The sequence below is a fragment of the Mixophyes fleayi genome, chromosome 6, assembly GCF_038048845.1.
Source record: "Mixophyes fleayi isolate aMixFle1 chromosome 6, aMixFle1.hap1, whole genome shotgun sequence".
In the NCBI taxonomy this organism is placed as follows: Eukaryota; Metazoa; Chordata; class Amphibia; order Anura; family Limnodynastidae; genus Mixophyes; species Mixophyes fleayi.
In genome coordinates this window covers 58213107-58227969 of record NC_134407.1, presented here as the reverse complement: position 1 = coordinate 58227969, position 14863 = coordinate 58213107, and the positions used below count along the sequence as shown (strand labels likewise).

The window sequence follows — 14863 nt, the reverse complement described above, 5'->3', positions numbered from 1 at the left end:
CAATTTCTATGCATATCCAACACATTGTCTTAAGGGAAAACGATCTAATCACAATGTGCTCATTTCCCTACAGTCACATTCAATTGCAGGAGAAAAAAGCATATATCTCAGATTAATGAGGTATTTATCAATATTAATTTTTTAGCCTATATAGGTTTAATTAATGTAATTTTAATGTTTATACTCAAACATTGCAAAGACCACACTCACAGCGCACTCATTAGTAACCAGCCTATTGATGACTTTATAATCTTTAAGTAGAATTTCCACTATAGTCTCCTATTTCAAGAGAAAACGTGAAATTCATCACATATGCTAGTTTGCATCTGATTATTCTTTTATAAGCAGCAAATATCTGCGGCTAGCTTTGAAATAACGCTCTGCCTTTTATGTCGCTTTTGATGACATTTAAGTTGATATCACTATTTACCCCATTCCCAGATTGTTGTTGATATTCCTTTGTAGCATTTTACAACATAGTAAGCCCTAAGCATGTGGTGATCGCAATAAGTGATGAGACGCCACTAACTGTGTCATACCGACGCACCCATGCTTCTTCTGGCAATCAACCAGACCATACCCAATTCTGGTTATTTAAAGAACAAATTAGCCATTCATGTCATTTTCATATAACTGGCAAGTGAATCCTTCTATCGTAATATAAGCTGTCATTGTTGTTTTTAACTTCTTTACATTGCTTGGTTTGTTAGTGATTCAAGGTTTGTTATTGAACATTAATTATAAGTAAAATAGATCTTCTCATTCTCATATGACCAAGTGTATATTCATATTATTCTCCTCCATTAAGGTTTCAGTAATCCTTTAGTTACCTATACAGATTTTAATTATTCTACAGATAGAACTGCTTCTATTCTTGGGTGCATATTCAATTAGGTCTAAAGATCACGGATACGCGCTCCCACTGAGCACACGTTTCCACAACATTGCTGATTTCCGTGCCCCTCATAGGGTTGTGAAGGGAAATCCGCAATATTGTGGTACCGTATGTCACTTTACATGTGCAGCCACGCGTAAGCGCGTTCGACAAACCTAATTGATTATGCCCCCCATAATATTCTGGGGACATTCTCTCAAATTATTTATATACTTATTCAGTAATCACACTAAGGGGTATATTTACTGAACTGCGGATTTGAAAAAGTGGAGATGTCGCCTATAGCAACCAATCAGATTCTAGTTATCATTTTTTTAGTACATTCTACAAAATGACAACAAGAATAGTATGATTGACCCAATTATTTACAGACATTTTGTATAGTTTTATGAACATACAATATGAACATATTTCTCTCATGTAATAATGAAGTAATACATTTCTAAGAACAACACTTAAGGGTCTAGTTATCAATGGATGAATAGCCCTAAATCTGGCAAAAATGGGAGATTTTCTCAGAATTCACGGCTTCTCCCCATCTACCAAAGTCCCCGGCCATTGAAGACTATCGCCTTCAGGTCCGGGCTTCCTGTTACAGCGACCCTGCACTGGCTGGTGAATGGGTAAGACTGGGTCAGACACGGTCGTTCAGCGATCCCAGTGACAGCTAATCTTCAATTTAGCAGGGTCTTGAGAAATAAACCCCTTACAGTTACTATGAATGTCCTTTTATACACCCACTTTATTATATCAATTTGTGATTGTATTCAGCTTCAGTGGGTACACCATAAGGAGTGTAAACTCTGTATGTTATATGTAAAGAGTGGTTAAATACATTTGATGGACAAAAGTACATTGAGAAATTTACTGGCAGCATCTACATACAGGAGCGCTTAAAAGGGTTCACTCTAGACCATTTATATAAATAATATATATATATATATATATATATATATATATATATATATATATATATATATATATATATATATATATATATATATATACATACACACACACACACACACGAGTTAACCCGTGCATGATATTTATGCATGCTAGTCAAATCAAGCTACTTAAGGTCTTAAAAAGTTTCTTGTCATGCATTTGGGCCTAGCCCAGGCCTCCTCAGGGGAAGAGCGTTACTTCCCGACACAAGCGCCCTTTTTAATGTGTGTTCATGAGGTAAAATTACCTCACGAAAATGAGTTTGAGCCCTCAACTCGTAAATTTAGCCTTTACTACCCCTCCCACGGGGGGAAGGGGGGATGATGGAAGTTAACTGACTTCACTATTCTAATTTTTTTGTCAAATAATGTCAGTATACCAAATTTCAGGTCAATTGGATGAGTCCTTTCTGAGAAAATAGTTTTTTTCCACACACACATGCCGCTAGGTTTTTACTTTTATATATTAGATAATGCTAAGAATTTAGTAGGTCAGTGTATAACTCCGCCCAGCAGGTGGCGCTGCAGCTTGTTTGGTTTTTTCCACACACAGACTAACACACGCAGCTAGGCTTTTAGATTATAGAAATATATATATATATATATATATATACATACACACGTACGTACGTACGTACGTACGTACGTACATACATAGACATGCACACCATATTTATCTCACTGTTGATATATGGGTTCCAGAACAACCTTGAAATAAATGTAATACTAATGTACATTGATTGATACAATCGTTGACGCACCTGAGAATATCACAATTTAAACACTTATTTGCTTTTGTATTTTGAACAAGTTTTACATTTATTATTTGTATGTCTTAACACTAGTAGTGAATAAATTTGTTGTGCCTCCAACACTAGAACTCTTATCTTCCTGGTTTTTTTATGTATCACAATTAGCTATGTATAAGCTATATACAAGCTAATTTCCCATCCCTTTTCCAATTATGAAGGATCTCAGACTTTAGTTTGACTTTTCATAACGTTCTTCCTCCTTAGGGTACACCCCCACTTTATGTAAGAGGTTTTCATTTGTAAATTAAAAAGAAAACACCAAGTATTTGATTATAGAGTTTATTATGAGAATATGACCTTACTGCCCCTCCTTGTTGTTGAATTTATAAGACTGCAAAAAACAAACAAACATAAAAAAACATACATGGGGTATCTGGAACAACATCCGGTCTATTCAGATTAATGGTAAATAATTTTCACTTCATTTAATAAATGTTATTGGCATAAAGAAACCAAAATCTCCAATTAGGGTGAGATTCCCTCACTAGGTGGATCCTAGACCTTTACTGAGGAATTAGGCTTCACACAGGAATATCTTGCACTAAACGTATTTTGTCACAAGCTCACAAAGTATACATAATAGTATATAGTAAAAGGAATAACTATATATGAATGATAATACTCCCGACAGCAGAAATAATTGTGTAATCTAAAATTATTTGAGAATAATTAGTTTAATGATGCCATTTTGATTGTACATATTACTGTAGATTAAATTCACATTAGTATCACATTTAAATTGTAATGGTATTATGGAACAGATATATGAATATCAGGGTTGCAAGTATGATCTTTGTTATTTTAATGTTTATCCTCAAATTGCATTCATTAATAAACCTATGTAGGCAAAAATGGAATATTGGTAAATGGCTCATTAATCCCAGAGATATATGCTTTTTCTCCTGCAATTGAATGTGACTATAGGGAAATGAGCACACTATGATTAGATAGTATTCCCTTAAGAAAACGTGATGGGGATATGCATATTCATTGCTTGAAAGAGGCTCACACGGACAACACATTAGGATGAAATTGTGACAATCTAGTACACAGTCTGATGGATAGAAGACACTGCTATGGGAATCACTGTGACTAATAAAGCTTTCTTTTTTCAATATCTGCTGTACGTCAGTTCTAGTCATCCACTACTACTTAATGCAAATAAATCCTATACTTTCAACAAACCAGTATCACAGAATGACTTGTAAGTGAAAAATATGAACATATTTAAACACATATTGGAATATTTACATATGTAAAAACCAGGGCCAGGGCTACATAGCCCTATGGCCATTTCAGTTGTGGTCAGGTTCCATACTAGTTCAGTCCTTGACTTACCCAGCGGTTGGTCCATAAGTGTCATAAGCTCTCTGAGACCATCACTGTTTGTAGATAGGAGTCACCCTGAGGGACCACTTCTCTTTTCCAACATGGCAACGGCTACTCCGCTGCCACAGACACAGGGTTTTGTATCTGACACCATGCTGGACTCAAACTCTGGATTGCAGCTTTTGTTCAGTGAGTCCCATGCATCCTTTTTATCTCATCTATGTAGACCTGCTGCTAGAAATATAAGAAACTTACTGGGAAATACACACTGACAATTTATTGAGCTTCTCTCCTTGAACTATCACTCCTCACCCTGCCTTTCTGTTTTTGAACCTTGGATGAATACCTTCTCTGGATTTGGCCCCTGGCTTTTGGATGACTATCTTCTCTGTATATGACCCCTGCCTCTTCAATGACTACCTTCCCTTGTTCTGGACCCATGGCCAATCACTGGACTTGCTACTACCTGGGTCTCTAGACTCATTCTCTGTACTTAATGCACAATACTTCTTTTCACTAAAGACTGTTCCTGTGTGTTTTCTGACTGAGTCCAACAACCCAATATCTACAAACATAACTCCTAGAGACTCGACAGGTGGGCCCCCTACAAATGTCCACACAACACTGCAACTTTCATGGATGGCAGCCAGTCCCCAATACAAGCCTACAGTCACTGCAAGAGGAACACTGGAAGATCTCTGATTGCCTTTCCTCCAGGGAACTCCAGCAGTCCACTAAAGCTCAGCAGAGCGGCTGAAGGGCATCAAAAGACAAGTTGCTTGTAAATGCTAATTGATGTGGTGGTGAAGGGTTGAAATATATACATAGCAGCAGGCATGATGCTAAAGAAAAACACTGGACTATGCACAGCAACTCCAAGATGGTGAATAATCATAAGAGTGCTGATGCGCCACAAAAGTGACAGCATTCTCTAGAACAAGAAAACTGGAGGACAGATACGGTTGCCCGCAGCTGTATAGAGATTTGTACAAAGACTAGTTCATGCTTCAGGCCTCCATCTCTCACCATCTCTCCACACCCCCGATAGCTGCACAGGTATGTCAGTCACCAATGGTCGCTTTATTATTGGTAATTTGATAATGATGCTGCCATGCACTTTTCCCATCTGCAGCTACGATTGTTATTCCGATTCCATATGTATTACGTGTTCCCCACACCTCTTAGATTGTTAGCTTATTTAGGTAAGGCCACTTTTACCTATGGTTTCATGTCATTGTATGTTATTTGTTTGTGACGAAACTAGCCTTGATGTCTCAGCCTAGTAAAAAATAAAATTCAAACCCAAAGTGCAGGTATCATAGGAATATTTTAAAAAATTCTCAGCAAGGGTATTACACAAAACAATTGCTTTACTCATTTTGATAGCTTTTAAAGACAAGAGTCATTTACACATAACTACATTATTCTGGTGCCAAGATGTTCCAGCTTAAGCACTGGATGGAAGATGATGGGCACAGTGAGATTCCAGGTCGTTCAGGATAGTGGCCTGGAATACCTTGTAAATACCTTATATAAATAGAACAGCATTCAAGATAAATAATACAATTACCGTCCAGGTCCTCTGTGTGTGTGTAAACTTCACAAACCATTTACTGTGAATCCAATTAGGACTTATGTAACAGATTGCTTTCTGATTTTAAAAAGGTTTACAAATTAACAGCAGTAGAATAAAAAAAAATATTTCCTTATTAGGCCGTATTTTAACTGCCCTCTAAAATATTTGCAACAATTATAAGGAGATGTTTAAAAAATAAAATGTTTCAATTTAATTTTGTTTGTTAAAAGCTAGTATGTCACCGATGGGGAACCTGATTCACTACAAAGGTCACATTTGCAGTTCTCCCCCATTTAAAAGGGCTGTACATAATCCTTAATTTCAGTAATAATAAAACAGTCCCAAAATGACTTTGGCACTCCCACAATACTGTTTCTAAAAAATGCCCCCACCTACACTCAGACCCCCTAACGGCCATAAAAAGACCCCGCATGACCTCAAAGCCCCATTTGCGCTCAGATCCCACATGTACTTCAAAACTCCCACCCCCCTCCCTCACATGCCACTCCGAATTCCTCACTGGGTGTACCAGGACCCATGAAGAAATAATCTGGTAACAAATTAAATCACTCATTAAATATTAATTCAAATTACATTATATTTATGCCAGCCTAACACTTTCTTGCCAGCCTCAGTGCTCAATCTGGAGCCCGCAGAGGAAGGATGGACCGTGTCTTGCAGACTATATTGCACTTCCTCCGTCTCCTCCTCTGGTGTGCTGCATGACTGCATTGTGCAGATGAGGTCACATGATGCAGAAACCAGCTGCTCCTGTTCAGTCTTACAAATCAAATGAAACGATATCATGTGCTTTGTAATGATTCTCGTTCATCGCTGGAGTGTAACTAACATCACTAACAAGCACTCGATTGGCCCGATAATGGGGTGAAAACACTGTAGTGTGTATCCAGGGTTATTCTATGCTTTATAACATAAAGCAGAGGATAAGTCAGATAGTGGGCATAGTGCTGGGAGCTGCAGGTGAATGCCTATTGTCCATCTCTGATGTATGCTGTGTGAATATATGAATTTGTAGATAGTCTTAATGTCCCTCTTAAAGCATAGTACTTAACAAATGTGTGTCAATATCTGTGTTATGTTGTACAGTACTTTTCAGAGTGTACTACAACATACCTGTGTATAATGGCATCAGCAATGATTAAGCTGTCCTCGGATGGGGAAGGACTGTGCAATGCATTATCAACTCCAGTAGCATTTACAGTATCATCCTCTTTCTCACTCCAGGCTGAGTCAGTAGTGGAACTGGTCCCAGAGTCCAGCTCTAGGTGAGCCAACGGTGCAAAGTTGTCTTCTATAAGCTGAGCATTCCTGCAGATCTGCTTCTGGGTTTCTGAGGTCAGTGTAGGGAGATCAAAGGTGAAGAAGCTGTTCTGATTTTGTGCTGAGGAAGAGAGAATGTCAATGGAATCCAGGCTGGAGTAAGATGTACCCTTGGCTCTGTGTGATTCCATAATGCTCTCAAAATGCTTGCTGAATGAGTCCATGCCATCTTCTGACAGCCGATGACACAACAGAAAGGTCAGGGGAGAGCGCAGGGGTGTCTGTATAGTCTCCCTGAAATAAAAAAAAATAAAGTGAAAATAATCTGTGCACAGCATTACGACTGTCATTTCATACATGGATTTTACTTTGTATTTGATTTAAGAATGTATAAAATACACTCACATGCTAATTAGCCACTGAATTACAAACAACATTGTTTAAGTAGATATTTAATTGAAAGTCTATAAAACGGTTGCGTAACAGAAGACAAGCAGGGAATTTAAGCACAGGCACCAAATTCGTCACAACATAGAAACCGATCAATTCAGTAGTACAGGATTCAATTATTGAATTCTGGTACATTGGCTCAGTGTCTCACAACTTCCCAGACTCTGACAAACACATCAGAAGGTGAGAGATGGAGAAGAGGAGGTGTTGTCCTGAGTGTAACTGGGGCACGGTGGGGTAGGACATCTCGGCTGAGACTCTGGTGAAGGGACATTCTGTACACAGTTCTACCCATCGGCAGTAGTGGAGTTTTTGGGAAGCTCTGGAATTCTCAATGAAAAAAAGTATAATGTTCATTGCGAATTGGTATGAGACCGAAGTAAGACAAATGACTACAAGTAATACTTTATTTACTTTGGTTCCCAATATGTGAATGTGTAGATGAATTGAACATATGAATTAGGGATTTTAAAAACAATGTGGATGGAGTCAGTGCACCATAATTTCATCTATAGTATAACATGCACATAAATGCAATATGTGAATAACCCTAAGAAATAATTGCAGTGACATATGTAAAATATATGTCCACCCACTAAAAATGTTGCTGATATACTTGGCAATATATATTCAGAATAATGTATAAAATGAAGTCCTCTTCAATAATGCAACAATTATTTTACATTAAAAATGACAAACAGAAAACCCTTTGCTACCCATGAAATCTGGAGATACGTCTTGCATTAAATGACACGTGGTAAATTAACCGTGTAAGAGGAGAACGTAAAACTGAAGAACAATTGGCAGTTATGGTCAATGTGAAAGAACATATTGTCCTGTGTTACTTAAAAAGATAATAAGGCAGGAGAGAGGTAATGCTATACAGTGCCGGTTTGTCTGAAATCACATTAGGAAGCAATTGGATTGCTCCATTTATCACTGTGTACACGTCTGCACCAACATAATACAATTACACAAAATATATACATTTTTTCGTCAATGCACTAATTATACTCCCTATAGGATTCCCGGCTGCATGCGGGTTCACGAGCAATTTAGTGATCATACAATTCTTATTAAGGGTTGTCACTTGGACAATATCACCATAAAGGTTTATGTACAGAGTTTCTTCATTTTAATGGGCCTTTTGGTTTTGGCCCATATTGCAGTAAAATATCTTACCTTTTGATTTCTCTCATCTTTGTTGGTTCAAACACTTCATCTTCATCCTCATTGACATGGTCATCTCCCACATTAGTGGGAAACCCAGCATTCCCTGGGATGGCAGTGGTGTCTGCTTGTTCCGTTTTCTCTGTGCTGGTATCTGTGATACTCCGGTTGCTCTCGCTGTCCTTTTGACTGCCAATAGCAGAATCCAACCCTTCATTTTCTGCCAGAATATCATCTATGTTGGTTTCCCGGTAGCACCGCAGCGGCACTGAGTCCAGGTCTGTCTCAGAGTACTTAATAGTTCTGCGGATAATACCTGTCTCGCAGACTTGTGGTATCTGACCGGTTGAAGATGTGGTCTCTATTTCCACTTCCACATGACAAAGACTATGCTCACAAACATCATTTTCAGTAGGGATGTGCCGATTCCTTACACTACCACTGCTGATAGGTGAACAAGGAGGTGATGAAGTCTCAAATATGTGTAAACCTGAAAATGAAACACTATATATTGGTATTTAACTACAATATATTTGCAATAGTATACAAACAGCACCTGATTTTGCTAAATGCTTTTAAATTTGCAAATCCTAAAGTGCAAACATAGCAATGAATTACTTTTCTGCTATTTTTCAGTGTTTTGATTTAATTTTTGAAGTTTCTATATAAGGGTAAAGAAATTCTATACAGAATACATAGCACAACAGTAATTGCTCTTCTTTGTACTTCACCTATCTCACAGTATTTACAGACTACTGTACTGTTACTGGCAGCCCAGTGGCTGAGTGGTTAGCACTTCTGCCTTACAGCACTGGGGTCATGAGTTCGATTCCCGACCATGGCCTTATCTGTGTGGAGTTTGTATGTTCTCCCATGTTTGCGTGGGTTTCCTCCGGGTGCTCCAGTTTCCTCTCACATTCCAAAAAAACATACTAGTAGGTTAATTGGCTAATATCAAATTGACCCTAGTCTGTGTCTGTGTGTGTGTATGTATATTAGGAAATTTAGAATGTAAGCTTCAATGGGGCAGGGACTGATGTGAGATCTCTGTACAGCGCTGCGGAATTAATAGCGCTATATAAATAGCTGATGATGATGACTAACATGTCTTCATAAATAAAGCTACAGTGTGCCATAAAAATCATTTAATCCAAAACAGTTGCAATAAAAAACAGGTCACATTTTGTGCACAAAAAACTCAGTATGATACAGATATTTAAACAATTGTCAATGTCTCAATAAACTTAAAAAACTAATCATTTTTCACCCAAAATGAGTATTGGGCAACAGGTAAGACATACGTTCAAAATAATGAAGTATCAATAGTTGTTCGGCCCACCTTATTGCCGATTCATGAGGCTTGATGTTTACAAAGTTGCACACAAAACACTTCTAAGCTCAGTTACATTTGAAAACTGATGAATTCTCGACTTTCTTTTCCTCATAATACCTCACAGATTGTGATCTAGGGTTTGGGAACATCATTTTAGCACATGGATTGGCAAAGAGAGAGGAACTTCAAAAAAAGCACTGGCCATGCAACACACAAATTGAGACATGCAAACTTTTAGAGGATCCTAATTATTTTAGATAGTGGGTATGTCCCATTGTTTTTTTGCTTGCTGCATTTTTATTGCCTTTCAAAAGGACACATACATGTATTGAACAGCCTAATACAGTACATCATACCACATTCTGTACAGTAAAAAACAACTATCCGCCTATGCAGCAAATACCCAACTGTGTCCTATACTGCATTACTGAAACGTCACCATTTAAAAAATAGCCATTAGCACACAGAAATTTAAAATTGCCACTCAAATATTTCACAACGACATCCTCATTGCCAGGCATGTATTACAGAAATAGCTGCCATCATTAGACTTATAAGGAGAGAAGGCAGATATATATTGACAAGATACCCCCCATTGATAAACCTATATTCCTCAGAATCAACTAACCATTTCCAGTCATATATTGTAGAGAACTATCCTCCATTGCAAGCCACATACTGCAGAGAAATAACCCCATTGCCAGCCATATACTCCACAGACATATCCCAAATACCTAATATGTACTGCAAATGCCCCCCAAATAACTATATGCTCTTAGTTAAAAGCTATATTCCACCCATATACCATCCATTGGCTGGCATAGGTTGCAGAGAGATACCTCCAAATACCAGTCACCCACTGCACATATACCCGACATGTGTCAGTCATGTTGCACCGATTACACCCTTTGACCACACACCCCCAGCAACTTTCCTCTTCAGTGCATCCATAGGAGCGCTCTATATTTACCGCTGTAGTTTAGGATTCTGAGAGAGTGCTTACTGGTCCTGAATAACTGCATAAGTGACATGGAAGAGCCAGGATGACTTGTTGCTGTTGGTTATTGATGAGAACGTAACATTTACAGGTGCAGTAACAGCAGGTGCAGCTGTAACCTCAGTCATGAGACACCACACAGTTTGTGAGTCCTTTGGATCTGTGCACAGAAGCCTGAAAAAATGTCTAATTAAATTTACTTTAGAATTTGACAATGATACTTTTAATACCAGTAAGGTACAGAGTTTTAAATGCACAAAATAAAGTGATAAAGCTTTTATAAATCGCATTGGATTGATTGTAATTTCATGCCGACACATTTCGATGATGTGTCCAAAGGTAGATGAGCCCATAGTGTAGAAGCATCTTTTATTGAATCATATCTATTTTATTATTATGCAAAAGTACACAATACTGGTAACTGCAACAAGCTAACAGATCTAGAATCTGCAGTAGTCTGACTTTACAGTTACTAAAACTCTGTCAAACTCTCTAAAACAATCACTTGAGATGTCTGGCTATTTTGTAGGGTACCTGTAACTTTACCACAGGCTAAAGCACTACTGTGCCAACCATGAGTCGAGAACTGTATATGAAGTGAATACAGCTCCTCCTGCTACCAACCAATAACCATCTGAGCTGCACATGGCGTCTGATTGCCAAAAGAATGAGCCGTATTGATATGGATAGAAATCATGGGCACCTATCCGTAAATTCATGATTTAGTATTTAGTAATTTCGTCTGAGTTATTGTTCCCAAGGGCCATTTGCTTGAAGAAATAAAGCTCCATAGACTATTTGCTCTCCAACAACTGTTCATCTGCTTGCTAGTTTACGGCCACTGCTATATCTGCTGGTGACTACCGTGTTCCTCAGCTGCTCAGTACCCATTACCTTTCACCAACACTAATGTCTTTCGTATCACTCCTATTCACTACTGGTAACTGCTACTTTCTGCCCTGCATCAGTACTGCTCACCACTGGCCCACCAGTGTTATCATGCTCCTTTCAAGCAAGGTTCACTGGGAAATTTAGAACTAGGTTGTGGGATGGAGGAGGTTAGTGGTAGGCTGCGGAAGGGAGGTGATCAGGGATAGACTGTAAAGTCAGAAACTAGGGTTATAGGGTTTAGGAAGGGGGGAGCGTTAGGCTGAAGTTGGCCACCGAGGAATCTCTGTGAATGGAAAAATTAGAAAAGATCCAGTCATTTCACCCCCTTGGGTTGAGCATCTTTATCACTTCAAACATAATGGTGCCTATTAACGCAACTGAAAGATGACTTCATAGCCGCCAATAGCCGTCATCTTCTAACCACTTCTACCAATATAATAATGAGCCAATCGATTTTGATCAGATTATTAACAGGCATCATCTTTGAATTGCACACACTGCAATTTTGGGCCAGTTGGAAGGTATTGGTTAGAGTATTAGTGTGTGTGGTCAGCATAAGGCTGTGAGCAGGGAGGCTTAGGAGTGAGCTATGCAAAGGAGCTTACAAGCTAATGCACACATTCTATGACTTGCTCGTTGTGCTCGAGATCAAAAGATTAATGAGTAATTGCTACCAGATATTATCCACAAACCGTGATCTAGTCACACAGGCTCAAAAAGATATCATGCTCTAACGTGATTCATGAGTCATCTTAGGTGCTTGTGTAAAGATAGGAAGTACAGAATTCTACATGCAGAAAAATGGTTGCTAATATTTGGTTGTTGTTTTTTTTTTCATTTAATTAACTGACAACACACTCTCCATGACTATCATCTCAATTGTCTTCTATCATTAGGTTTAATTACATTCTGCTGCCGTCAATGAATCCATGTGCAGAAAAGTAAGTGGTTGCAAGTAAAGTAGGCGGTTGCATAAATTTCACATTGTTTTTATTGTAAAATCATTAAGAGTTTTGCCTCAAAGGTAAATATTTACATCACAGAACTACAACCAAATTAGTATACTTTTCAATTTATTCTGAATATATTTTGGATTTTCTCAAGTTGAGTAACAGCTCATCTCTAAGCTCCTCAAATGATTCTCAGATCTGCTGTTGTGCACTTTCAAGAGACATAGATAAAGTCAAAATTAATAACTGAAAGCAAATAACTTCACCTTCGCATTCGTCCCTTTAATACTTAAGGTCTCCATTTTATTTTGTACAACTTTCGGCAGGAGTTCTATTTTTGACAGCAACCTGTTGGGTGGATTTTATGGTGGAAGATATTCTATTGCGCATTGTATTTTACTTCTATACAAAACTGCAAAGGAAGCTTAGGTAATGGTTGGACAGTACATATGTTCTGTATATATACACAAAAGTTTCCTGTTTTGGCTTTAACCATCATTTACACATACATAATAATGTAAACCAGTAACTACATCATAAAGTACAGTATACTTTGTTTAAAGTTGTTGCAGCCATACATGGAGTAATTCTTACCAGTCCTTGGGGATTCGGGTGAACCATAGAAGAACTCCCACTTTGCCTTTGCAATCTTCTGTGCATGTAAAGAGGCCTCCTTTGGACACCCCCATGTGTCTACCTGAACCGTTTAAAAAATAACAGGAAAATAGGGTGAAACAATGTACGTAGTTAATAGATTTTAAAACAAGAAAATTAAACCACTAGGTTACCTGCTGGTTAAGATCTAATCTCCGTGGACTTCTTGGTGACTGCTCATTAGACCCCCCTTTTGTTGGTGATGCAACTTCATCCTTGCAGAAATTAGCTTCTCCTACAAGCCGCCTGAGCTGTGGGCTTTGAGAAGGACTCAAGGGCACATTATTTGCAGATGACATGATGCCTGGTGCTGGGGTGCTTGTATTAACATATTTACTGAGAGAGTCACAATGTGAGCGCAGGTGACAGTCTGACCCAGAAATTGAGCAGGGACTCTCTCTGCCTGATTCGTCTGATAGCCTCTGGCATGTTTGGCTGTCAGACATCAGCTGTGCTCTACCTCCTTGGGGAGAAGACCCAAGCTGCAGAGAGCCAACTCTCTGTTTAATGCTGCTTGGAGCATCTGATGCCTCCATGTTTTCTCTATGGCACGTTTTGAGGTCTGTGGCAGTGTTAGCACAACATTCTCCACCTTGGGTGGTGCCTTCCTGTGGCATACCTTGACAGGAGTCAGAATCAGTTGGTATCCCATTTAAAGTCTGCACACTGGATTTTTTGACAAATGTAAACGTTACAATAGAGCTATGTCCCACAGTCTGGGGAAGTACTAAAGGTCTCCTGCTGCCAGGTGAATATAAAGGATTGCTTCTCAATGGACTGCAAGGAGCGGTTATTCTTCCAGACCTATGTCCTGTTTCAGAAATGTTGCAAACTAAAGACCCTGTACTATTATACATTCCTAGGTGAGCACGTCTGGCTTCAGGCGTAAGGCTTTTTCTTAGAACTTGGATCCTCCGGGAGTTGAGAGTTGGAGTTAAACAGCGCTGGGGACTGAAAGCTACCTCAGAGTCCTGCAGCCATGGCTTCCCTTCACTTTCTCGGAGGGATCTTGGAGATGAAAGTATACATTCTCCTTCAGGGAGGAAGCGGACAACCCCACTGGTTTGTGCCATCTTTCCAAGTCACAGCAGATCATACGTAGATCATCGATTCAGGTGTAAACTGAAGGGCTCATGAAACACACACTGTTTTACGTATCTGTGCATCTTTGCTGAATCCTGGGGGGAAAAAAAGTATGTTACTAAACAGAAGTCCTCTCTCTCTCTAGGATGTGCATAATATCAAGAGTCTGATTTATAGCCAGGTACCAAACTTTTATAAACTATTCATCTGTTGGAGACAGACCCCCCCCCCCCCCCCCCACCCCACTCAATTGGGCACTTTAGAAGCATTATCTGTCTAGAAGAGCTGCTAGATGCCTTGTGCCATTTCTCACATGTTTTCAGCAGTTATGGTAATTTGTATGGTAGTGATAGATTAAAGTAAAACACTGCAATAAAAGATTCCGAAAGTTTCACTGCACTAAAGCATAAAAATAGGTGATGTTACTCATACCTCCCAATCAGATTCAAATCATCATGTTTCAAGTACAGTTTAGAAACTGTATCAAAATATCTG

General features: G+C 38.8%; 1 protein-coding gene across 3 annotated transcripts in view; it reads right to left on the bottom strand.

Moving 5' to 3' along the window:
* The window catches only part of PSD (pleckstrin and Sec7 domain containing), a 228879-nt gene that overhangs the window by 138174 nt on the left and 75842 nt on the right, over positions 1 to 14863 (bottom strand). For all 3 annotated transcript variants that reach the window (XM_075216624.1, XM_075216623.1, XM_075216625.1), the window contains 4 exons: positions 13420 to 14463; positions 13226 to 13328; positions 8473 to 8950; positions 6694 to 7134 (listed from right to left, as the gene is read on the bottom strand). In XM_075216624.1, the coding sequence (XP_075072725.1) occupies positions 6694 to 7134; positions 8473 to 8950; positions 13226 to 13328; positions 13420 to 14358 (1961 nt within the window). In that variant the 5' untranslated portion in view covers positions 14359 to 14463. The remainder of the gene's footprint in view (positions 1 to 6693; positions 7135 to 8472; positions 8951 to 13225; positions 13329 to 13419; positions 14464 to 14863) is intronic.